The 27,438-nt window shown below is 45.2% G+C and overlaps 1 protein-coding gene across 1 annotated transcript in view; it reads right to left on the reverse strand.

Moving 5' to 3' along the window:
• Positions 1–22,887, reverse strand: part of MEOX2 (mesenchyme homeobox 2) — an 89,322-nt gene extending 66,435 nt beyond the window's left edge. Inside the window, 2 exon segments of the mRNA XM_074195412.1 lie at positions 22,343–22,760; positions 22,762–22,887. Of these exon segments, the coding sequence (XP_074051513.1) occupies positions 22,343–22,760; positions 22,762–22,887 (544 nt within the window).
• Between the last annotated feature and the right edge of the window lie 4,551 nt (positions 22,888–27,438).

A 27,438-nucleotide genomic window follows, 5' to 3' on the forward strand; every position in this document is an offset into this window, starting at 1 on the left:
GTCCCAGGAAACTGAGGTATCCAAAATCTGAATGTGGCCATCAACAGACCTGACCCAGCTTTGAAAGTGATTAGGAAATAGTTAATAAAATAATGAAGAAAATAAAAATACAATTGAACATAGATAATGCCGTAGGTGTTTTTCTTCCATCAACATGAAGCCTGAAGGAATCTTTATAAAGAGATGAGTGTTCACCCTCCCCATTTTCTGGGATGTAAGGGAGTTAGAATATAACCCACTTCCCCAAATTTCCAAAGAAAATAAGCATCAGCAGCAATGTCAGCTCCTGGGAGTCCCTCCCTCCACTATATTTCACTGTCTCTAAGTCAGGAATCCTGATATTCTGCCATACTCTTCTCTAAAGAGCTCCAGGAATATCTAAGCCACATCAGCAAGATTGGTAATAATCTCCCCCATCTAATTGACTCTCAGTTCAACCTTTAATTTATCCCACAATTAACATTGAAACTTTACTGAGTCAAGTGGCTGACCAGTCTGGGTCCTCATTATGTAGTCTTGGACTCTAGTAGGCGTTTGATCATTGCAAATGCATCATCCGGTCCAGATGTGCTTTCATGCAGAGGGCAGATCTCCGTACTCTTTCCTCTGCCCTATATATTTTTTTCCTTTTTCCTGCCAGGATGAATAAATGCTACTCATTTCTTTTTTTCATTGAAATGGGTTCCAATGGACTCTCCCGTTTGGTGTGTTACCTGTTTTGCAATTCTGGAATATGGGTCATTGGCTTTGAAAAACTGAACCTTTTTCAAAGACGAAAATTTAACTATTCTGTGTCCCTAATTACCACTGTCTGATTCTATTAAGTTTTCATATTTTTTCCCCTGGAAAAACTAGCCTTGTTCCTGGCTTGTTCCCCACCCTTTCCCAGAAAAATGTTCTCCTCCCTATTCCTCAAGAGGCCTAGAAGAATCTCCCTAGTTGACCTTACATTCTTGAATGGGTTTTTATTGTTTGTCCTCGTGTCTTCCGAAATTCATTTTTCCTCAATTCATCCGGTCTTTATCATTCATTTGACTTTATTTTAGGTTGGCAGTTCCATTTTTATGATTTATTAATCCAACCATTTTTCCATTAATTCTTACAACTCCATGAATCGCCCTGTTTCCCTACTATGACTGCTTGTTTCGTTTTGTTTGGATTTTTTTTCCTTTAATGTTCTACACATTAGAGACTCCAAATTTCACTCAGAGGTTTTGCTTCTTTGTTCCCCATGCCCAAGTCTCACTGAGAGTCATCCTATCAGTCTTTTTTTACCTCCATTAGGATTAGCTACATGAAGCAATATTTTTGTCATCTTTATTGACAATATTGCATTTCATAATGTTAATTATAAACCTAATTCTCAGATCTGGTTTTCAGAATAGTCTATTCTAGCATTTGGGAATCATTTGAGTGGGAAAAAGTCTCAATGCTTTTGCCTTACCCCCTTGGTGTTTATTCCATTCTCCTTTTCTCCTTCAAAATGTGAGACAAAGAAAATTGTCTCATCCATTCTGTTCTCCAAAACAGTACTCCTCTTCATCTTTTTTTAAAAAAAAATCTTCTCCTTTTCCTAACTTCTCAGTTTATATTGAAGGCATTCTCATCCTTCCAGTCATTCAGATTTTGAAAAGGGATGATTTCCTCTGCCTCTGCCTCTCCATACCACTCCCCATCCCATACAATCAACTCTCAAATCTTTTTAACTTTATATACGCCCATACTCACTCTAATTTAGTCTCCCATCCCTCTTTCTTGGATTACTTCAGTAGCCTCTTTAGTTATCTGTTGCTTTGTTACCCTTTTCAAAACCATCCCACAACAGTCAACAGAAATTTGCTAAGAAAACAGTCTGATCAACTCCTATCCCTGCTCACCTCAATCGGTGGCTTCCTGGATGATATATAAATGTATTTTTAGGATATAAGTTGACTTTCCAATTCAATTACAGTTTGCCTTTCTCGGTTTATTTCATATGTAGAATCAGGGTACTTTGCTGTGCTTCCAGAGAGATGGACATTATTGCAAAGACCTTTGGGTAGCTAAGTTGAACCTTGCCACCTTAAACAATGAAGGGATAGTGATTTCCATGGGTAGCTTTGCTGCCTTAGGACAAATCCCTGGATGGCCTTATGTAACTTGTAATCAGTTTTCTGTTCATATTTTATCCCTTTCTCAGAATATGAAACATAAAAAGACTCAACTCCTGAACTTCACTAATTCTCCACCATTCCACATGGAATAGCCCTCTTCCAGCTCACTTTGTGCCACCTTCAGGTGATGTTTTGGCATTCCCAAAGGATTATACATTGGTCAACTGTCCTCAGTCTGAGTTCAACTATAGTATCTCTTGATATGTCTATAGTCTGTCTTTGCCTTTGAAGTTCTAAGAAATAATGAATAATTTCTTGGTGAAACAAGAAAATTCAGAAATTTTCTTCCATCCTTCATGACATATTTCTCTCCTTCATGCATACAATCTCCTAGCTAAACTGCCTTATTGTTCCTTGGATATGACACTCCATCTCTCTTCTCTGTGTGTTTGCACAGGCTGTCCCTGATGCCTAGCAAACTCCCCCATCCTGCATATATTAAACTATATATATTTAGAATCACTAGCTTTGTTCAAAGCTTAATTCATGTTCCTCCTACAGGAAGGTAGTCTATGCCCTACCCCCCCCATAATCTCCAGAGTACTATACCAGAAATTTCTTTACATATGGTTTGTATTTAATTTTTTGCTCCTCTTGGTTTTCCGTTATCAGAATGTAAATAGTTTAGAAACTTTGCCTTCCCCCTTGGTGTTTAGAGGTTAAAAAGTGCTTTCCCATGGGAATTTTATCCTCATCCTCATCCCCAAATATATCCTCTGGCCTGTAGTGGGTGAATATAAAATCAGTGTGGATTGGTTGATTTAAAATATTAATAAGTGTAAGGATTATTATTGTATCTTTAAAAAGACATTCCATCTCATAAACAGTGTCCTTAACTCTTTTTCCCCCTCTCCCTCTTGTTTCAGCACCCTTTTTCAAGAGGCCCTAAGTTCCAAATCAATCTTTGCCACGTCTTAACTGTGTGAACTTAGAGAAGTCTCATCATTTCTTGTGCCATCAGTTTCCTCATCTGAAAAAAAGGATCTGGATGAAATGGTCTCTAACATTCCATTCAGCCCTGAGTCTATGATCTGTGATTTCTCCCCCTCACACTTGTACTATGGTTGCATGGAGAAGTAAAGTCAGGAAGACCTGGGCCTGCCTCAGATATTTTTTGACTCTGAGCAAATCACTCATCTTCTCTAAAACTCAGTGTTTTAATCTATAAAATGGGGATACCAATAGCCTTTTTCCTCTTAGTATTATTAGGGAAAATGAGCTCAAGCCTTTAAATCATGTGTCAAATAAAAGCATCAGATAAATAACTTTGAATAATGATGGGATTAGCACCTATGCCTACAGCCTGGAACTGACTCAAGCTCCAGATTCACATTCCCAATGTTCCTACAGAAAATTTGGAACCCATGCTCCAGAGTATTCCAATTCTATCCCACCCAAAATCCTGGTCATTATCCTATTCCTCCCTCCCTCTCCCCAATCCTGGCCCCCACCCCACCCCCTGCTGCCAGGGACCTGTTTCTCTTCCAAAAGCCCCTTGTCTATCGGTCCAGTTCATTTGCCCACAAACTGTGTTCAAACCTCTGAGGCAACTCTTAGAACTGATTCCACCATCTCTTTCCCACTGTCCCCCTCCCTCTCTAGTCAAAGCCCTCATTTACCACCTGTGGGGAAGTGGCTAGAAATCCTTATTCACCTCCCCTTTTCAGTTCTCTCCTATCTCCAAAATGTTCTTCATGCCTCTCCCGGACTTAGCTCCTTCATGTCCTTATCTAGAAACATCACTCCTCTGCTCAAAACCAATCGATGCCTCCCTCCTGCCTGTTCACTAAAGCTATATGGTGTATGGGTGCCTGACCTGTGTAGTGGAGCCATCGGAGTTCATATTGGTCTGATCAGCCACAGTCAGACACCAGATAAAGTTCACACTGCTTTGCCTGGCATTCAAGGCCTTCCACAATCATGTGCCTTCATACCCCTCTGGGATTATTTTATGTCTCCAAGTCTTGGATATTCCAAACAAACTGAACTGGGCACAAGCCCAATCCAACATTCATCATAATGTACTATCAGTTTCCTCCTTTTGTCCACACTCACCCTTCCATCTATTGATGGACTCCCTCCTTATCCTTTAAGCCCCACTTAGGCTGCCTTCTCCTGGGGTTCTGATCCAATCCTCACAGTCCACTTTGCACTGTCTGAATGCACCCATGTCATAACTTATTTTGGACTCTTTAAAAATAGCATGTGACATACGGCCTTACAGGACTGTGTAGACTTCTTAAAAAGAGTGCCCTGGCTTCTCCCTTGGTTCTAGCTAGTACAAGACCCTGAAAATATTCTGAATACATGGCTTCTAACTTGGTTAGGAGAACTCAGCTCTTTTTTAATTAGCATCACCCAAAAAGGGCCACAGAAACACCAACCAGTCTCCAAGGTAGCTCTGTAGGAAATCATTCTGACTTACCTTTAGGATCTAGTTAGATATATACTGAAATAGCGTTTCACAGATCCCTTTATTGCCCAACCACAGCTGCCCCTGGGTCTGACCCAATTATCAGCCAATCCTCATATCAGTCAACAGAGTAGATAGATCTTGGTCCCAGCTGGAAGGCAGAGGGGAGAAGGCTGTAGATAATCCTTCACAGTGATAATTCCATCCCAGTGAATGGAAAATGTCTGTAGAAGCAGAAGCATTAAGGCTACTGAGCAGACACAGCAAACCAAGAAACAGATGACAACAGACCACACCCATATCCAGGAGATGGAAATCACACATATCAGGACAAAAGTCATCAAGCAAATCCTGTGGGAGTACAATATGTGGGAAAGAGCCCCAGAGTTAGAGGCAGAGGCCTACATTCAATTCAGCTGATCGTTACCTGGATGTAGATGAGTGGGGTGAAGGGAAGACGTAGAGACAGGAAGACTTGTGAGTTCAAATCCAGCCTCAGATAGTTAGTGACTGTGTGACTGAGCAAGCCATTTATTCTCTTTCAGTCTCAATTTTCTCAACTGTCAAATGGGGATAGCACCTGCCTCAAAGAGTTATTATGAGAATAAAATGAAATCATATTTGTAAAGTTTTTTTGAAAATCTCAAAATACCCCAGAAAAGACAATTAGTTTTATTATTATTTCAGTGAAAATGTTCTGGAGCTTACATTCCTGGATCGAGTCTTCAAGAACACCATGGCAATGGAGGCCATTTCCAGCTGAGAGACCTATAAGAACCCAAGTGCAAAGGAGCTTGGAAAGGAGAGAGGGCTAAAGGTTCCAATTTCAAGGGTGTATAAAGATAATGGGGATGTAGGGGAAGCTTGGACCCACTTCACTACATCCTTCTGCCTCTAATCAAGAGAATTTGCATTTGATAGACCCATTCAGAAAAGATTACTGCTTCCTACTTAGATGAGTGAAGAGCTGAAAATGGTGGGAAATAGCTAGATGGAGGAATATTCGGTTCTGCTGACCAGGCCCAGTGGGAAGAGCTGGTGTTCCAAAGACAAATGTGAAACTCTCCAGTATCTAGATGGGGAAGATAATATATGTGTATATTGTCCATAAGGAAAGTGCATGGAATAATTTGAGGGAGCCACTAGCAGCTGGGGAGAGGGATGGGTCCAGAAAAAACCTTTGGGAGGAAGTGGTTTTTAAACACCATTTTTTTTTTTGCAAGGCAATGGGGTTAAGTGACTTGCCCAAGGTCCCACAGCTAAGTAAGTATTAAATGTATGAGGCTGGACTTGAATTCAGCTCCTCCTGACTCCACAGGCGGTGCTCTATACAAATAGCTGTCCCTTTTTAAACACTTTTAAGGAAGTGGAGAATTCTCAAAGACAGAGGGGAGGGGAGAGGGCTATTCCAGACATGAGAAGCAATCTGGACAGAGACTCGATGTAGGATCTCATTGATATTAATCAAAATAAGAGATCTTAAACCAATAAACAAACTGGTTGATAAGTACTATGAAAGGAGGAACAGAAAGGAAAGGATGGACCTGTGTCTCTGTAGTGCAAGAGGAAAATGGGCTTCATGAGCGGTGGGCAATGAAAAAGTAAAAAACAACCTTGAAGTCGGAGTTTCAGGGGTGACAGGAACTGCAATTAGAGGTCTCTCATTATCATGGTAAGTTATTAAGTGTCTGAGGCTGGATTTGAAGCACATTCTATAGTGTGTAGGGTCAGAATTTGGGGAAGAAGAGGAAATGAATTGGAGCTAAAAAGGGATGCACCCCTAAGGAGTGCAAAGGGAAGTATGAAGTGTTCAAGCTCTCTTGTATTCTGGACTGCCTCCTCTTCCCTCCCCTCCCCTTTTGGCTTGTTTCTTCCTCTCTCTCTCTCTCTCTCTCTCTCTCTCTCTCTCTCTCTCTCTCTCTCTCTCTCTCTCTCTCTCTCTCTCCCTCCTCTACCCTTGATCTCCGCTTATCTTCTCTCTTCCCCCCACCCCCCACCTCTCTCCCTTTCTTCCAAAGTTCTTTCTTTCTTTCTTGGAGCTTTGATCTTTTTTTGATCTTTTTGCCCAGAAGGAGCTTTGGTTTCCTTCTTTCCTCTCCTCTCACTTCTTGGGTGGGAGGAACAGAGAGTGGGAGCAGCTCCTCTATGGATAGGAGAGTCACCTAGGTCGGGCCAGAGACCCATTTCCTGAGATTGCACCATCAGCGTTGCGTTGTCTGTTCTGCTACTCGACATGTCTGTAGTTGGTTGTCACTAACCCCCCCACACACACACACAGAGACTTCTCCATTTGCAGAAGAGTCTTTGATGAATAAAGACAACTTGCCATAAGGTCATTTCTTAGCTTTGACAAAAAGGGCATCTCTGGGATGGGATTCTACATCTTAAAATACCCATCCCAGAAGACCTCAGTGCCATCCAGCAAACCACAACTGGATCTCGGGGCAAGAAATCTCATACCTCCACTTCAATGCATATTTTGTAAGCATTCCCTTATCTTTGCAGAGCAGGAGACACTGCAAATAGAGAAGATATAATGATGAAATAGGAAATGGACCTTGCCTTCATAGTCCAGAAGAAGACCTCTTTAAAAACATAGAGAAAGTAGGAACAAATTGAAAAGAAAAATAATAATTCTTCAGCATAAAAAAAGAAATTCAGACAAAGAGCTCTGGAAAGGGAGATCAATGAAGGCTTTTTATAGGAGGGGAAGAAGTAAAATGTCAACCAGTCAATGTCAGAAAGGAAGGCAGTTCAGGTGTAGGCTAGGGTGTGATAAAAAGTTTGGAAATGGGATCGACAAAGACCCATTCAAGGGCGGCTCAGTTGATTTGTGATCAGATTGTAACACTGGCAGAGTACCAAGGCTACAGGATAACCTTTTAGTTCCTGAAAAATAAATAACCTGTAAAGGCTATGAGAATTGTGTAGCTTCTGTAAGAACACAAGTTATTACAGAGCAGCTAGGTGGTGTAGTGGTTGGAGCACTGTTCTGGAGTCAGGAGGACCTGAGTTCAAATCCAGCCTCAAACACTTAATAATTGCCTAGCTGTGTGACCTTTGGTAAGTCACTTAATCCCATTGCCTTAAATAAAAAGGAATACAAATTATTCCCAAATTGATAAATGATCAAAGGATATGAATAGTAAGTTTTCAAATAATCAAAGTTGTCTGATGTTAATATAAAATAGTCTAAATCACTATTGATTAGAAAAAATGCAAATTAAAAACCATCAGATTGGTTAATATATATATATATATATATATATATATATAAAAGGAAGATGATAAATGTTGGAGGGAATATGGGAAAAATGGGAAACCAATGCATTATTGGTGAAGTTGTAATCTGTGAGAGCAGTCTGGAACTACATCCAAAGTGATATGAAACTATGCATACCCATTGACTCAGCAATACTACTGCTAGGTTTGTATCCCATAGATTTAAAAGAAGAAGAAAAAGACCTATTTGCACAAAAAATATTTACAACAACACTTTTTTGGAGTGATAAAGATTGGAAACCGAGGAGATACATATCATTTGGAGAATGAGAATACTATTTTACTATAAGAAATGATGAACAGTGTGCTTTCAGAAAAACCTGGACAGAGTTACATGAAATGTTGCAAAGTGAATTGAACATAACAAGGAAATTATTATATAGAATAACATCAATATAGTACAATGAAGAAGTATGAATGACTGAACTATTCTCACCAAGAAAATGATCCAAGAAAACCCCAAAGGTATGTATATATGTAATCTATTACTCTATCTATAGACAGATACGGAAGGAGAGCGCTGCATACCTTCAAGTGTCAGTCCTTTTTGTTGCAGCATAGGTCAGCTAAAAAAGAAAGTCATGGAATGATATATGCAAAGATATTGGGAGAGAAGAGAGGACTCTCAAATTTGACAAGTCATTCAGCATGGAAAAGAAAGGATGAACAAATAAAGTTGAAGATTTGAGCTAATGCCACTAACAAAAGTCTGAACTCAAATGTTGATGATAAAGAAGGAATAAACTCTGGCTGTACCTGTTGAAGTCTCTAATACAGACTATTATGTAGGGGAGACATTGAGGTAGCCGTGGATATTGATGGTCCATTACCAGCTCATGTACTTCAAGTTGGTCAAGTTACAAATTCCCTGAACCTCAGTTTACTCATTTTTACAATGAGAGAGTTGGATTAAATGTTCTAGCCACAAGCTCCAGTCTTCCTGGAATTAGATGACCTGCTTTGAGATTCTTTCCAAACCGCAAACTCTATTCATCCCTCATATAGAGAAATTATCTCTACTGAAAATAACACTCGTACTGTCCAGATGCAAACATACAATCACAAATCCTAGATCCATAGGTCATAGATTCCTATATGGGATCCATATGAAGCCCATAAGCTGCAGAGAGAGGGTTTGACTTCACTGGCATACTGATCCCCAGTTAATGATTTAAGAGTTGACTTTAAACCCCACAATTATGCTTCTGTCAATCACAGGCATGAAGGAGTGGGGTAGCCTGGGCAAGAAACTCTGGAGGGAAAGGATCATTGTGTTCTGTTCTTTCAAGGCCTCTCTGTCTCTTGATGAAGCAAGGATTCACGTCAATCTGCTTGGCTCCACTTGGAAGAATCAGGATTCAATTGGTAGGAATTAAGGAAAATCAAAGCTAAATTTAGGAGAAACTCTTTTATAATGACAATTACTCAAAGTAGAATGAACTGCCTTAAAAATGTTGAAGTAAAGAGCCCTACCCCATCATTTTTAAAGGTGAGGTAAGCCCCTGCTGGGGATGCTGCAAAGGGAACCCCTCACCTTCCCCCTGCAATCAGGTAAGTTAGACTCTTTTGTTCAGTCATGTCAGTCCTATCTGATTCTTCATGAATTCATTTGGATGTTTCTTGGCAGAGATCCTGAGGTGCATTGTATTCCCTTCTACTGGTCATGTTACAGATGAAGAACCTGAAGAAAAGTGAATGTGACTTGCTCAGGATCATAGAGCTCGTTAATGTCTGAAACCGGATTTGAACTCAGGTCTTCTTGAATGTAAGCCTAATGCTTTATCCACTGCACCACATAAATAACTCTGAAATCTCCCCTGATTCTGAGGTTCCATTGTTCTGTCATGGGCCTGGCTGTGGAACATCAGGTCCTCGTGGAAGGCAACTCCAGGGGAATATCTGAAGGCAATGACATGCTAAAGTGGGCCAATGCAAAGGTAATACTTACATTGGAGGGACCTTGAAGAAAGGGTACCACTGATACCTAAATCATGAAGAGCCAAAACAGGGAAAGCAAATTTTGGACCAACTATGCTAATGAATATTGATGCAAAAAATTTTAAATAACACATTAACAAAGAGATCACAGCAAGTTGTCACTAGGATAATACACCATGATCAGGTCAGATTTATATCAGGAATGCAGGAAAGTTTCAATATTAGGAAAACTCTCAGTATAATTGATCATATCAATAACAAAACTAGCAGTAATCATATTTTTCTCAATAGATACTGAAAAAGCTTTTGAACAATATAGCACCTATTCCTATTAAAAACACAAAAGTATAAGAATAAATGAGTTTTCCTTAAAATAAGTAATATCTATCTAAAATCATTCAGCAAGCTTTATATGTAAATGGGAAGAAACCAGACGCATTCCTCAATAAGGGGAATCAGGGTGAAAGAAGGATGCCCATTAATCACTACACTTATTCAACATTGTATTAGAAATGTTAATTTTAGCAAAAAAGAAGAAAAAGAAATTGAAGGAATTAGAAATGGGAACAAGGAAGGCAGACTCATTTTCTGCAGAAGATATGATGGCATACTTAGAGAACCCTAGAATTACACCTGAAGAAAGGTGAACAGGAGTCTTACCTACACTTACCTACTTCATTATTCATCTGTCATGGAGAAGCAAACTGGTTTTGTAATCATGATATGATACTTTAGAGTCAAGAAGCCCTGAATGTCATTTATAAGCTGTGTGACCATGGGCAAGTCACCATCTTTCAGCCTCAGTTTCTACATCTATATAAAGGGGGTAAATAGCCCCTACCCTATTCAACAATAAAAGTGTATTGGGTCCATATTTCCAGCAGAGTACCAAACCTGGGAAAATACAAAGACAAAAATGAAATCCTTTCTACCCTCAAGAACCTTACATTCTTTGTGGAAGCTTCTAAATTTCTACTGTGAGCATTTATGCCTAGAAATCAATACAGAGGCTAAAGCCTGGCTTGATTTATTGTTTTGTTGACTGGACTTGAGGAAATGTTCAAAGAAATCTTCAGAAGGCAGATTGGATTAAAGGTGTATATTACAGAAGCATAAATGCATGTGTGTAAATATACATGTATGAATATGGGTGTGTAATGCATGTGTGCTGGATAGCAACCAAAAGCACATTGCTACATGGGGGGATATAGAAGATACGTGCAAATCCAGTAGAAGACAACTTTACACTTAATTTGTGTTGACCCAAATACTTCTGGGAAGCAATCAGGAGACTGGAAAAGCTGGAAATGGAGAAATACTCTTTCAAAGACGGCTTTTCTTGAGCTTTGCTAAGTCGTATGCCCTTTGGATGACTGGTGACATCTAAGGACCCTTTCTTGGTGTAATGTTGTAAATCCCCACCCCACCCCCAACATCACTTCATAGGACAACAAAGGCAATAGATTGTGTTGGAATATACTTATGTTTCTCTACGGATGGAGCAACAGATACAAAAGATCCCCAGCCCCAAATTAAGAACTTTTGGCTAAGAGCAGCCATCTCAGAGTCATTAGAACTAGGTTATTGCCCAAGAGTTCAGCCAATCCAGACAAGAGTCTTTGTCACTTAAATTTAGTCTTGCCAGCCTGATGGCAGAAACTTGATCTTTAGATCCTGCTGCAATAACTGAAGAGACTAATACTTAGCACAGTGCGTGGCCAAGGTGCTTAGAGTGCCTTTTGACTGGTTAAGGCTTTGAATCAGTTTTACAAACAACAACCCTTGGAGGAATCAGAACCAAAGATCCGAGTTCAGATCTGACCAGGACCTAAGGAAAGAAACTTAGCTTCACTTGGTTTCAGTTTCCATAATTGTAAAGTAAGGCACAGGACTGGATGACTCCTAGGGTCCCTTTGTGCACTAAAGCTAAAGTCCTAGCTCAACCCCCACAATTTACAGGTCAGGAAACTGAGGCCAAGACAATGAACTCTTTTGCCTGAAGTCTCATAGTAAGTGATAGAGCCAAGTGAAGTAACATCTCTCTAAGAACACACTGGGACCCATCTCATTCTACCTTAGAAAAGACAAATGACTTTTAGAACAGACTTTGATGGAGAAGTGAGAACATGAAGATGTAAGAGGAGAGTGGGAGGGGGACTGAGGTAGAGAAAGGGGAAATGGAAGTAACATCTGAAAGTCAAAGTTTGGTATCTTCATAAGTTTGTGGAGAGTTCTGGTTCTAAATCCCAAACCAGAGTTATTTGTCTCGGCTTATCTGTGTGTGTGTGTGTGTGTGTCTTTGTGTATCTCTCTGATTCTCTCTCGGTCTCTATCTCTTTAGTTCTCTGTCTCTGCCGCTCTGTCAATGATTCTCTCTCTCTCTCTCTCTCTCTCTCTCTCTCTCTCTCTCTCTCTCTCTCTCTCTCTCTCTCTCTCTCTCTCTCTCTCTCTCTCTCTCTCTCTCTCTCTCTCTCTCTCTCTCTCTCTTTCTCTCTCTCTCTAACTATGAATACATATGTATGTTCACATACATGTATGTATGTGTCTATAAGTAAATATATATGTATATTGCACATGCATGAATCCACATAGCTCTTGGCACAAGGAAGTGTTTGCTTTCCAATGCTGACTTTTGAATAAAGCTTCTATAATGGAAAAGAAGAAATATCCCTAGAGATTTGGAACTTGCCTCCGATGGGGCATGACTACAGCCCACTTGGATCTGTCTTCAAATATCTCGGCATGAGTGAGAATCCCTTGGGCTTTAGTGACTAATTGTAAAACATTTGAGACAAACAACAAACTTGCCACCTTTGCTCCAGATCTCCCTGAACATCTGTAATAGAGACAGGATGGAGCCTCTTGTTTGTGGGTACAGCTACCACTCCCTGAGAGCCTAATCATCAACAGGAGGGAATAGAACACAGCTTGGGGGAGAAGGCAGATCACCACCTCAAGAGGCTCACCACCTTTGGGGCCTGTCCTATGGTGAGCCTGCAGGTGACAATGCAAGGAAAGCAAGGAAGCAGCGGCAGGTCTGGGCATCTGGAGGCCCGGCCTTATGCTTTTTGTCACTGGCGTCAATCTCTGCTCCCAGTTGTTTGTCTCCAGATGTTGTCCTGTTGAAAAGACCCAGATGCTCTGATGCAGGCAACCACTGCAAATGAAAAGGAAATCTACATTTGGCTAGAATTGAATTGGTAAAGAGAGAGGGCCAAAAAGCAGGGGATCCCATTTTTCCCCAGAGAAGAAGCTTGCCTTTTCCTGCTATGAATGTCAAAAAACAATTATAAATGAGGGATGTCAACCCAGATGAGCAATAATGAGTGTGTGCTTAATGAGCAAGCCAATTACTCAAATTTTCTAGTAGAAACTTTGAAAACATAACATACATTTTTAAAAAATAATTTATAATTTGATAGTAGTAACAGAAGGAAAGCCCTAATGGTCTATACTGAAAATTCAAGTTAGAAAGAGGCTTTGGAGGAGAGGATCTGAACTTCTACTACTACTACTGCTAACTGCTAGGTCATCATTTTGTTCTCTTTAGCAAAATGTTTCTGCTTACAGGAATAAAATTAGATGCCTAAGAAAGAAAGCAACTGTCTGCTCACCAGGTCTTGGATGGTGTCACATCGTTCAATGTTTTATGAACAAGAGAACATACAGCTATTGCTTGTCTCCTCCTTCAGGTGTTACAAATTGAGTGCCTCAGTGTCCCCTTAAGGGACTTTGCAAAAGCTGAAGTTGTTCCTGGATATTCTTGTCCAAGATATACCAGGATATTGCCACACACATACACACATTTTCCTTTTCAAATTGCCATCTGTCTCAAAAAATAAGCATTTGGGCATCATCTCTGACAAACTGCTCTGTTCTTTCCACTCCTGCTTGAAGTGTGCCCTCACCTTTACAGCATCCTTGTGTTATTTCTGTCCTCAAGTCATAGGAAGAGTGAAAATTTTTTTTGGTTCTACATTATGTCAAAATATTTCAGAACAATATGCAAATAAATAAATTGAAGCAGAAAAATTAACAAAATGATGATGATGCTGATGGTGGCAGTGGTGGTGGTGATAGTAATGATGGCCAGGTTGTGGTTGAAAGGAGAAGGGATATGGTTAGGCTTCTTTGAACATAAATCCATCCTGACCACACAATGGCTATTAATTTTCTAGTATCATCCATCCTCCAAGTTCCAAGTTTATTTATTTTTTGTTTAAATTGTATAGAAATGATTTAGATTTTATGTTATGGGAGTCAGCCTGGTACTGCAAAAAGATTGTCATATGTCAACAGCACCTGGAATCAAATGCGGCCTCTCTTTTTTCCTTCCCAGTATGATCATGCACAAGTAATTTAAACTATCTGGGTTTCAATTATTTTACTTATAAAATAAAAAAAAAACCATGAAGTAGACCTCTAAACTCCCCCCAAAAAAACTTCTTGGATAACTATGGAAGCCCATCAAAAGTCACCAAGAATTTCAAGGGGAATAACCTCCCACTTCATTCTGCTTCCATCTCTTTTGGGTATTTGTTTATCCTCTAGATTTCATGAATTGTACTTTATTTCAGTTTTTATTTGATGGATCAAGTAGGTTCTCTGTTCTCAGATTTTCATTTGAATGTCTGGCTCATTCCAAGCCAAGCAAGAGATCCCAGATAGAACTCTCTAAAAATAACAGAATATAAATATCTCTCCTTCAGTTTCTAAAATATACTGAATTTTCCTACAGCAAAAACTCAAATATATCTGACATCCTTTATAGTGGAAGAGAAATGCTTACTAAAACAAAGAATGAGTCCAAATAAGATGGAAACCATGAAGTGCAGGTGGTGAAAATAGTCATTTTCAATTAGAGAAATTAATACAAGTCTGTGAAACACTGGAGAGCAAATGGTCCAACAAGATGAGAATCTTGATAGACTTTGCTTTTGTCACCTGGTCATGAATATCATGCTCTTAAAATATTTTAAAGGCTTTTTAAAAATTGTTGGACATTAAAATTAATCTGTGGACATCATTACCTTAGGATGATGTCTTTTTAAGATAGATTTTAAATTGTTCACTTACAGTCATTGAATACATATTAGAATTTAGTATTTATATATATATGTATAAAATATATGTATTGTGTGTGTGTGTAGTGTGTATGTGTGTATGTAAGCAGTGAAAACCAGCATGAGCATTAAATTAATTGGGAAAGCCTAGGGAGGGATGTATAGTTTCTTCCTGCCTCTTCTGGCAGTGGTTCTCAGCAGATTAATATGAATCTTATCCAAATCCATTTACATAGATAATATAGCAGAGGCCCAGCTTAGGGGCACTCTCTCCTGACCATATATATATGAATGTGAAAATTTATATTGACATTAAAAGTATCTATAGCGTTCAACCAAATCACTGATGAACTTTCTTGAAAATTGGAAAAGAAGAGAACTTTCTTACAAACGTATGTGTGCATCAGATCCATTCTGATTTTTTCATAATTGCTTGTGCTAATAACATGTGAAATACGGCACTCTTTTCAAATAATCTCCCATATATGTGTGTAACATTCTTGGATACTTCAATAGATTTCTGTCCTCAAGTAGCCCATTCATTACATGTGATCAGTAAATAGAAATGTGTATTCTGTTTCAAGTATAAACAAGAAAAAGAATTCTCTAAAAATGTTTTTCAGTTTATAATGTATTCAAGGATGATACAAGCTAATGTAAATATTAGCAAATAGCATTCTGAAACTGAAGAAAAAATTTCTACAGAAATTTTGTGGGGAAAAAAAAGAAAGAAAACTTGGGAAAACCCAAAGTCCAGTTTTGGTAAATTGATTATTTTGGGATTTTCATTAATATATATGAAACTGACTTGCCTCAATTCAGATTGTGTAACATGAGCTGAAAAATATTTCTTCAAGTGTTCTTCCAGCAGCATTTTATAACACAATGATTATTGTGATTCTGTGTCGTTAGTTATATTTTAAGGTTCCTTTCGGTTGTTGTTCTTTCTTTACAGAAAATTTTTCTAATGGAAGAAACCGAAATGGGGAATTTCCTAGTCTAAAGCAGCTTTATACACGGAGAGAGAGAGAGAGAGAGAGAGAGAGAGAGAGAGAGAGAGAGAGAGAGAGAGAGAGAGAGAGAGAAAATAACCAAGACTTCTACCCTACATCACAATCTCAAAAAAAAAAAAAGATTTCTACCCTTGTGACTTTATTGGCTTTATTTATGACACCCTTCCATGTTTATTTTGAGGTCTGGGATTAGCTTCCTAGCACACTGAGCTCCCCAAATCAGCGGGGAGAACCCTCAATTAGACGGCAACTAATTAATCCTTGCTATCACACCAGAAATCCCAAGAACAGAACAGATAGTACTGCTGGGGGGGGGGGGGGGGGTGCTCATACAGCCCTGCTCAAAACCTTGGAATTAGTGACTAAGAAACTGATTCAGCCCCCCAATGATTTTAGAAGCAAATTGGTGTTGTGAATCCTGACCGGTAGGGCACTGTTTCGGGAGCAGCCTCATTCTGCATTAGAAATGAACATCGGAGGTCGGAGCCCTCCCTATGGGTATGGGTACGGGTTTCCCCTGCCTGTTGCCCTTTAACTGAGCAGAGAATGAGCCTGAAATGAAGTCCCAAGCAGCCAGGGATACACCAAGATTTGAAACCAGATTTGACAGGAGTGAGGGAAAGCAGCCTCTGGAGACACATGCCTATAAGCTGCTTAGGATTTCTTAAAAGGGCTGAGGGGAGGAGGAGTAGTGAAAACTTCATCATTCCTGGCCCAGTCCTCCCCTAAAAGGTCTGATGACTATTCAGGATTTTGTTACCCCACAGATCCAATAGCCAGCTGCGATGTTCTAGGGAAAATATACAAGTGTGTTTGTTTGTGTGTGTGTGTGTGTGTGTGTGTGTGTGTGTGTGTGTGTGTGTGTATGTATGCGTGTGTGTGTGTTGGGGGTGGACATGAGGGTCCCATTGTGTCTACAGACCCTAGGAATGGAGTTGCAATTAATGAAGAACTGAATTATTCAGATAACTTGGAAATCTCATGTCTGGTTCGTTTCATAAGCAAATAGTTAAGTTCCTTGACTAAGTCCCAGACCTCCCTGGGCTTTGGGTTGTGACCCAGAAGCAACTCTAGAGACCTTCCTTCTTCTTCCCCATCAGGAAAGTCCTAAGGCACTTTGATGACTTGTTTTAAATGAAGACTTCTCAGTCTCGTTTCTGTCCCATATCCTTTTGTCTAGTGAAACCTATCAACTGACTTCTCAGAATCAAATTTTTCACTCCATTTAATAAAATGCAGAGGATCCTAAAGGAAATCAATTCTATTAAAAGACAGTGATCAAAATATTTTTAAAAAGAAGTTCTCAGAACTCAGGTTGAGAAGCCCTGAATTAAATAATTTTTCAAGCATGCTGTTATCACAAAATATAGTTTAATTAAATTTACAAGCATCCTTAGGAGTATCTGGTTTTACCTGATCAATTATTGTTCACTAAGGAAGATCCTGAAACAAAACTGAAGCCCGTCCATCTCTGTTTCTCAGTCCTCCTCAACAGACTTTCTGGGGAGGCTTTATCCACAGCTAAGGTCCTGTACCAATCACAACACCTTTCTATTTCTTTTCCATGCACTACCCTTTTGCAAAGTTGACATTTTCCACATCCATCCCCCATTAACCACCATACAAACAAAAGCCACAAACAACTACATTTTGAATTCCCTCCCCCTGCCCCTCTCACAGTTCTAATTGGGAAAAGTGAATGACTTCTCGTCCAGTTTTGCTTCCATATTCAATGAGAAGGGGTTGTTTGGGGTTTGGTTTGGCTTGTAATTCTCAGAACCAACTCTATAGGCCACGAGTGTGAGGCTTCACAGCCCTGAGCAGAAGACTGTATAAACTGGCCTTCTCCACAATTCTAGCATAGTTAGACAAACAGGGTCCTCTAGAAAAACGGCAGACATGAGCCGAGCGTGAGGCACACTCCTCGGTATTCAAGGAACTGCTCTGTTGCCAAGATCCCAACTCAGATCACCAGTGAGGACTAGGCTGGCAAAGGACTCTCCGAGCCCCAACAGAAAGGAAATGATGGCACTTTGGTAGGTTCAAAAATCTGAAAGAAAATCCACATCCCAAATTCTATTCCTTCCACAATTTTGAAGTCTAATTTTAGATTAGCAGATTTCTTTATCAGACTTCTGGTCACTCTAGTATCCATCTTTCACACCAGTAACAAGCCAATCATTGATGTATTCTTTCTTGAAAATGACTTTATTTTTTTCATGAAAACTATACAAATTGGATCTTTCTGGAAAAATCCAAGCCTCCTTGGGTTACAGTAGTTCTCGTTTCTCTGCAGTTTCAGTCCTCAGCAAAACCTGGATTCAGATCGGGGAATCAATCCGCTTTGCTTCTTTCTCTCTGAAAACTACAGCTTATTCCTATTACCACGGAGTTTGGAGGGCACTCAAAAGTAATTGAAGCCAAGCAATTCACACTATTTATAGACTCTTTTTTTTTCAGAATCACCTGCTTTCTACTGATTATTTTAAGTACAGTTGTAAAGTTTGGATTTTTTAAGAGGCCCTTTGAAGACAGAGCAGATGTGGGTGCTGCTAATGATGGTGGAAGCAAGGTTCAAGACTGCCAATCTGTTTAATTCACATTGAGGGACTGTGGAGTCTTCTATTCTACTTGGCTATTGTCAAAGACTAATAAAAATACTTTTGGAAGCCCACAGATTATAAACGTTGGCTTCTAAATTCGACTAAAATTAAACAAGAAAGTGAAATTGAAGGCTAGCTTTCTATTAGAGCGTGTCATTTACTGGGGTTTTTCTACCATGAAAATGATAGCAGGTTCAAAACCAGTGTTTGTAAACCTGTCTGGACTCCATCTATCCATCAACATGATATGGATAGCATCGATATAATATATATATATATATATATATATATATATATATATATATATAATGATATGGGTGTATCCAAACCTATTACTTCGAGAATAGAATAGCTACTTTTTAATGGCATGTTAAGGTTTGTGAAACAGCAAACAAATATGACCTCATTGATCCTCAGAATGACTATGGGTGTTGGAAGCTATCATGTGCCATGTGCCCAACCCCCCATATATCTGGACATCTTGTAATCTGTAATTGTATAGTTACAATAAATTCTTTTATAAGTTCTCTCTCTCTCTGTGTCTCTCTTTCTCTAAATATATATATATTAATCTATATTTTAAAATATAGATTAAAATATAAAATTATATGCAACTATACAGATTATATACATACATTACAAATATAAACACATATGTGTATGTTCTGACCACATGCTAGTGAGGACAATGTTTCATCTACAGAAGATTTTGTTGGTTTTATTTTTGCTATGAATTGCTATACTCCTTCTATAAATAAATTTGACATGACATGACATAACATGACATATGCCAAGTCCACACATCCAAATAAATGAAGACTGGCTTCTACCATGCTGTTTTCCTCATTAAACTTTACAAAGTCATATTAAATGATTTAAGTTTTAGTTTTTTAGAAATGCAGAAAATGCTTGGGGTAAACGGAGAAACAGAGAACATGCGTAAGTTTCAATAATTTCCTATTTTGTCCTTTAGATGATGTTGTTCTGGATCAAGAAGTGGGGGCCTAGAAGCGACTGGGTGTGCAAGGTAACCCACAAAAGGGGGAGGGGAAGGGGGTACCAGAGAGAGAGCTGAGGTTAGAACCTGAGCTCAGGAAATTTCAAGAAGCAATCAAGGAAAAATTAAAAGATGGGGAGAGGAGAGGAGAGGAGAGGAGAAGAGAAGAGAAGAGAAGAGAAGAGAAGAGAAGAGAAGAGAAGAGAAGAGAAGAGAAGAGAAGAGAAGAGAGAAGAGAAGATTGATAACAGTAAATAGTGATGGCTGCAGTTTGCATAGCATTTTCCAGGAGAATTCCCTGCCTCTGCGGCTAAAACTTGGGAGGCTGTTTCCATTCAGTTAGCTGAAGATACTTCGGGGCTCTTCATCCAAATAAACGATCACTACAAATCCCAAGTGAACCTCTCCTGGGTGATGACTAATTGGCATTTCCCACTCCAACTCTCACTCAGTAACCCGTATGGGCAGCAGCCGACACAAATTGTCTCTAGTTTGGTCGTTCTCCAGACATGAGCTTCTGCCGGCAAGAATTTAAATTTGCAAGATCCTATTTTGTTATGTTGATGAGCCTGGGCCAAACACAAATATATACCATCTTGCTATAAAGGGCCAATTTTCTCTGGAAACTTTCACTGAAGAGAAACGAAGGGCATTCTTCCTCCCCCCCACCCCATTCCTATCTTTCTCCAATCAAAATAATTCGTGTGTGAGAAAGACAAAATAGCCCATTGGTTTCAGTCGGTAAATAAACGAACAAGTCCTCCAGTGACCTCCTCATTTTCAGAGCTCTGACGATGGGACCGAAAATGACTTGCATTGCCAGATAGTCCAGTGACATAAAACTAATTGTGGTTAGAAAAGAATTTTCAAAAACACTTCTATCAAGGCTGAATTTGGAATGTGGCTCCTTGCCCCCCCCCCCCCATCCTGAAGTAAATACATATCGGTAGGTTTGATCGATACTGTTATTTGTCACTGTTGTGAAAACATTACAATATACAGATTTTCCAGTCCACCAATAATGTAGGCGGAAATTGGATTGTTTTTTTCTTAAAGAAGCCCTGATTTGGAAAGTTTGGGTTCACCCCTAGCGCCGAGGAGAGGAGAATAGATTTCGAAGCTGTGATAAGATGGTTTGCACACACCTTACAGCCTCTGAAAGACTCCTGCCTGGGACGGCCCGGCCTCATCCTGAAGAACCTTTGGATCCCACCTAAAACCCTGTAGCCCAGAAGATCCCCAGCTCCTTAGACTTCAGTATTGTTCTGCTCATTTTTCAAACAAGCCGCACGATAGTGGCAGTCCTTAGGGTCGAGGAGAAAGCCAAGTTCCTCATCTGGCTGCCCACAATTCGGCAAGAGTTCCGCACCCCCAAGTCGCTTCCCCGTTTTCCCCGCGGACTCCCGGGCGATGAATTCGACTGCGACTTCCCAGGAGCTCCGAGAGGCATTATTTTTGCCTTTCTTATCGGGGAGATCGGGGCCCCAGTCTCTTTCCAATGACTTCCCTATCGGGGGACCCGCAGGGTCTCAGGTCGGGCTTTTGAGGACCGGCTCACCAGGCTCGTGGCAGCACCCCCAGCTTTTGGACCAGTCCCCCTCCGCTTGTCCTCCTGGTTCTCGCTCTCTGGGAAACCGCTTCCCCACATCTCTTCCATCCCTTTTTGAGGAGGTGGGAATTCGGTGCTCCACAAAAGCACCCCTTAACAGGGACAGGCACCCAGAAGCAGGGCTCCCCAAGGCACGGTTAGTTGGGTGCCGGTTCCTTTGGGAAGCCCACTAAGGTCTGGCCAAGGGCAGCTTTGCAGATGGCCCCTCATACTCCCCCTGCTTAGGGATCCCCACTTATATGTTCACTTTGGGGTGCCTAGGTTGTTCGCCTCCTCTCCCACCAGGATTAGGGCACTTTTTCTCATGCGCTTCGCCAAGTACCACGGCAATGCTTCCCAAGATTGCAAACCAATTTGGAAATCCAGTGAAGCATCGAAAGAGAGGGAAGGAGGGCCGGCTGGGGGCCCTCCCCGGGCGTCCCAAGGAGCCCCACCGAGGGCCCAGCCTCAGCAAGGGCCAGGGGGAGACTCTGCTCCACCCATCTCCCTCCTTAGCCTGGAGAAAGTCAATGCAAACCCAGCAACTGAGAGGAGGCGCCGTCACGTGAGCTCGAGCTGCCCTGTGTTCTACCACCCAGACCCCGTCCGAGTCCCCCTCTGTGTCCAGAGAGCCAGGGCGCCCCCCGGGAGCGTCTGCGCGCGGAGAGAAAGGCTCGAGGCCTTGGGACCCCGACCTCGGAAAGCCGGGAGACGGCCCAAGTCCTTGGCTGCGAGTCCAGCTCGCTTCCAGCCCTCGCCACATCCATGACATGTGCGTGTGTTTGTATGTGACCCTCTGTCTCTGCATCTGCGACCTCAGGGAGTCGGAGAGCCTAAGGGTCAGTGCTGGGACACCTGCGCCTCGAGGGGCCCACGCGTCAGTCTCCAGAGCAGCTCATCCGTGTGTCTCGGGATGGCCGTGGGGGCCGGTGGGAGTCCGTGTGTGTGCGCGCGTGGGTGTTTGTGTGTGTGCGCGCGTGTGTGTGCGTGTGTGTGCGCGTGTGTGTGTATGAGTGGGTGTGTGTACGTGTGGGTGTGCAGGTGTGTGTGCGTGTGTGTATGCGTGTATGTGTGCGTGCGCGCGCGTGTGTGTATGAGTGGGTGCGTGTGTGTATGTGTGTGCGTGTGTGTGCGCGCGCGTGTGTGTATGAGTGGGTGCGTGTGTGTATGTGTGTGCGTGTGTGTGCGCGCGTGTGGGTGTATGAATGGGTGCGCGTGGGAGTGCCCAGCCCGACGCGGCCCGGCGGGTGTCGCCGGCGCTCCCCGCAGCCCCCCGACGGCTCGGTCCTTACCTGAACTGTCGCTCTTCCTCTTGGCGGCCCTCTTCTCCGCGTCCGCAGGGGACAGCGCCTGGCGCCCGTAGTCCCCGGGCGCGCAGGCCGCCCCGGTGGGCGCGCTGGCCCCCAGGCCGCCCGACGAGGCGCACAGCCCCTGGGCGCCGCCGGCCAGCTCGGGGCCGCCGCCGCCGTCGGGCGGCAGGCACAGGCTGTGGCGGGCGGCGGCGGGCGGCGAGGCCAGGGGCGGGAGGTGCCAGCTGCCCTGCAGCGCCTGGTGCTGCGGCGGGGGAGGCGGCGGGGGAGGCGGCGGGGGCGCCTGGGGGTGATGGTGGTGGTGGTGGTGGTGGTGGTGGTGGCCGCGCGCGTGGTGCTGGCTGGCGAACATGCCCTCCTCGTTGGCGTAGCCGGCGATGATGCACGACGAGGCGGGGGGGCGAGAGCTCGGGGTAGGACATGTGGTCCGAGCGGCCGTGGAGGGCGAGGGACGACTGCGAGAAGGGGTGCAGGCCCTGCGCCGCGCCGTGGGGGCTGCGCAGGCAGCCGAACAGCGGGTGCTCCATGGCATGCGAGGCGCGGCTGCTGCCCGGCGGCGGGAGCTTGCGGACCGGCGCCTCCACCGCCGCTGTCCCGGCTCAGGCGGCTGAAGACTCGGGGGGCCCCTCTCCGCCCCGGCTGCCCCGCCCCGGCCGGGACGGGCTCGGAGCAGCGCGGAGGGCTGGGGCTGGCCGTGCGCGCGTCTGTCGGGCCGGCCGGCCGCCGGCTGTGCCCGCCCCGGGCAGGGGCCAGGGGATGGCAGGGCCGCAAGGAGGAATCGTCCTGCCTCGCTGCTGCCTTCGGACGCTCCGATGGCAAGGGGAGGAGGAGGAGAGGAGGAGAGGAGGAGGAGGAGGAGGAGGAGAGGAGGAGGAGGAGGAGGAGGAGGAGGAGAGGAGAGGAGGAGGAGGAGGAGGAGGAGAGAGGAGGAGGAGGAGGAGGAGGGAGGAGGAGGAGGAGGAGGACAGGGCGGGGGGGGGGGGGGGGGGAGCTGAGAGAAGGTGGTCCCAGAGAGCGCTGCCTGCCTGCTGCCGGCCTGCGAGGGGAACAGCTCGGGGAGGTTATAAATAGACTGTAACGTGAGCTGGGGGCTGGCTCAGGAGCCCCGCGCTGACCACATGCGGACTCCCTCCCAAGCGGCCGCCGCGCTCCCGCCGGCTCCGCCGCCGCCCTGCCCCGGCTCCGCGGGGCGCCCCTGCAGCTCCCGGGGGCGCCCCGGCTGGACCGGGGCAGGGGGCGCCAAGACCCTTGTTGGACGGTCCGGGGGGCCCCTCCCCCGCCCGGCAGAGGTCGAGTTAGATCTCTCGGGTGCCTAGGTGGGCATGTCCCCCCCACGCACACACACGCGTGCACACACGCACACTCCCACCCGCCCGGGCCCCCCGGAAAACCGGGCCCCCCCCCGTTCCACTCGGCTCTTTCCGGGGCAACTTTGTTTCTGCTCGTGGTTACTGGGTCTGGGCACCTTGTCGCCCTCCGTGCCCGGCTGCAGCTGGGCGCAGCCGGGGAAGCCGTGCAGAGGCCTGGGCCCGCGCGATGCCCCTGGGCCAGGGGCCCCGGAAAGCCTGCTGGCGGCTCCTTTTTCGGGGGCCCGACAGGGGCCCCCCTGAGCTGCCGGGGCCGGCCAGACTTCCAGGGGCGGAAATCGGCCCCTATCTCTTGGGGGGAAAGGATGGGGCTGCGGGGGGAGGGGGGAGGAAGGAGGCTGGAGACGGGGCCCCGCCACCTCTGACCCCAGGGCCCCCGCAGCCTCACCTGCAGCCCCAGGTGGCTCCCCGCCGTCGCCTTGGACAGCCAGCCCTTTGTCCCATCGTGCGTCCACGGGGGGAGCTTGCCCCTGGGCAGCAATCAGAGACAAGCGGCCTGCCCCGGCCGCCGGGTCAGCCCCCCCCCCCCGCCCTAGCGCAGGCCTCCCCTCACCCCCCACTCTTCTGGGAGGGGCCGAGCGGAGCCCCCCGATCCCTCCCTAGGGCCCTTGCTTCCCGGGAGAGATGCTGTGCCTCCCCCAAGGGCAGGGACCTCGGAGGCCCACGGGGGCTGCCAGCCCTGGAGACTCAGCCGAGGCGCGGGATCGGCTGGGATTCCTCCCACGAGTGGGCACTTTTCCCCTAGGGAGCCTGGCACGTCCCCCCAGGCCCCTCTCCGGCCTCCCTCCGCCTCTGCCGGGACTGAGCCCCCCTTTAGGATGAGGGCACGGCCCTGCCAGGCCCCGGGCAACTCCGTAAGCCCCTTGCCCACCTGGGCTCCTTCCCGAAGACTGAGGCTGGTGCCATGCCAGGCCTCCTTACTGTCCTGGTCGCGCGTGTCCCTCCCGGAGAGGCCTGGAGGAGGCCCGACGGGCCACCCAAATGGAGCAGCCGTGGGGGAGGGCTGGGTCGCTCACGAGGGGCCCCAAACTTCCCCGAGGCCCCTCCGTCGGGTTCTGCCTGGGACAACGTACGGGTCAGGGTGGGCACCCCCTGGGCACCCCCGAAAGATCACCTTGGGATGGGGGGGGCGGGAATTCCGCGCTTGCTGAGAGCCGCTTTCTCCAACGGAAATTGAGCCCTTTTCTGGGGGAAATTAGTTTTGCAGACTTCGGTTCAGAAACCCCAGGCCGACTCTGGTCCACCAGCTGCCCGCCCGCCCGCCCGCCCGCCCGCCCGCCGGGCTGCCCCGCGCTGTGGGGCCCTGGGGCAGAGCTGGGAGCCGGAGCCGCCCAGGGAGCCACGGTAAGGCTCGCGGGCCCTGACTCTCCTCCGAGGGAGCCCCTGGCCGGCTTGGGGCCCTCCATTCTCCCCGAAGCCCAGCCAGGGTGCAGGGGTGCCGAGGGGGCGGGGGGCGGCTGGGTCCCGCAGGGCTGAGACGCCGGTCTGACTTTCCTTGTGTTTCTGGTTTCAGAGAGTAAACGCGAAAGTGCAAAGGAAAGAGAGCGCCCCGGGGCTCTGGGCAAAGGCGGGCAGGGGGGCTGAAAGGAGGATCAGGAGAAATCGGGGGCACCCTGCCCGGCATGGCCAATCCGCATCTTTCTGCCTCCCAGGGAGACTGAGTTCCGTGGGCCCGGGATTGAGCGTTGAGTTGAGCTTTGGGAGAGTGTGGCGCAGCGCCCTGGAGAGACCCCGGGCCGCTACCCTCCCAGTTTCTCCTCTGGCTTGGCCCGCCCTGAGCTGGTTGCTCTCCTGGCCCACCCCTGGGTCAGACGCTACTGCCTGAGCCAGGAAAGGGTCCCGAAATGGCCAGCCACCTGGCCCTGTCAGTCAGCCGAGCAGCCGGCCGGCCGCCGGGCTGGGGGGGGGGGGGGGGAAGGCACAGGGCCGGATGAAAGGAGAGAGACCCTGGTCCAGTCCCCAACTTAAAGGGAGGTGGGGGGGCGAGGGCATTCGGAGCCCCCGGCGGGGGGGGGGTGTAGCCTTCTGTCACGCAGGGGGGGCTCTGGCCGGGCACGCATGAGGCTTCTTTTCCCAGTCACAGAAGCCGAACTTGGAATGGAGAAAATTCCAAACAGGTTACTGTGGATGGACCTGGGCACCCCGATAGGCAGACGCACGGGGGAGCGGGGCTTAACGGTTGTGAACTCCAAAAGCGGGGATCCTGCCTGGCAGGAAGGGCTTTGGGGGGCATCTCAGGATTGCCCCATTTGGAGAACATGGCCCCAACTGGTGGCTTTGCGTTGATGCCATCCAGAGTCGAGGAGAGCTAGGAGGCCCGCCGCCGTGCCCGTCATTGGCCCTTTCTCCATCGGTTACAGAAAGCAAAACGGACCCACCAAGTCCCCCTCGCGTGGCTAACCGGGGAGGTTCTCGATGAGTGATACTGATTTCCAAATGCCCCAAGGCTGCACGTTTATTTTCTTCCCATCTCCCGAGGTTCCTAAAAAGTCACCTCAAGAAGCCTGGCATACGAATGGGCATGGGTATCGAATGGGCATGGGTATCGAAAGGAAAGAGTCATTTAGGATGAACCTCAGTTTCCTCCTCTGGAGGGATTTCCTGCCAGAAAGGAAGGTGTTTCCTCAGCATGGGGGCAGGCTGTGAGCAGGGGAGCTGAGGATTTAGTGGATCCGAATCCCTGGGGTTGGCACTTCTCTGGCCCTGGCCAAGTGTTTTCTTATTCATTCATTCATTCATTCTCACAAGGCTCCAGGAGTCTCCCCTGGCCGGCCCGACCCTCTTTGGGGCAGATGCCGATGGCAAAGAGCTGGTCTGGTCTGAGAATCGGCCCCAGCGATCTGGATGCTGGGAGAGCTTGGTCCTTAAAGGACCCAGGGATGACAGCCTCAGCCCCCATGTCTTCACCATCGCAGCCCCCCAGATCGAAGCTCGAAGCAATAATACAAGCAAACCAAAACAGACAGAAATGGAGGCAGGGAGAGTACTGGAGAGAAAGAGAAATGCTATCCCCCTCCATTTTAAACTTTGGAGAGCGGTAGAGAGAATTAATCTTCCTTAAAAAATGTAAAAAAAAAAACTCCAACCCCAAAATGTAAAAAGCCTTTTAAACTATAATCTTGCTTATTCTTTTTCGATGTTGGCAGGCTTCTATACAGCCAAAATGCAACATTTCAAATTCATTAGGAATTGGCAATATTAATTCAATTTTATAAAAGACTTGGAGACAATTGTGATCCAATTGACCTGATGGATTCATTTTCTTTGGAAACAAATGCAGACACATCCTGTGTATGAATACTTCATATGTACTAAATCTATAGAGACCAAATATAGAGAAAAATTTCATATTTAATAAATAGACAAATTAATATGTTCTAAATATATGGAAATATTTAATAAATCTATAGAGACCAAATATATAGACAAATTATATATATATGAAAAACATAGACAAACAAATATATAGACAAATATAGATCTAGATATATATGTGCTGCCAGTCTCCCTTCAGCAATGTATGTATAAATCATGTGCATGTGGTCATACAGGTTTCTAAGAAAAATCAAATACCTACCAGGAAAAATTGTTTAATTCTTAATTGTGAAGAGTCCCAATATAAGCATATATTTTAAATAGATTTCTAGATGTTTCAAGAGGAGGAGGTAAATGAATTCCCCATAATAACGGTGCCCCTCTTTTAAAATATAG

This window comes from Macrotis lagotis, chromosome 7, assembly GCF_037893015.1.
Source record: "Macrotis lagotis isolate mMagLag1 chromosome 7, bilby.v1.9.chrom.fasta, whole genome shotgun sequence".
In the NCBI taxonomy this organism is placed as follows: Eukaryota; Metazoa; Chordata; class Mammalia; order Peramelemorphia; family Peramelidae; genus Macrotis; species Macrotis lagotis.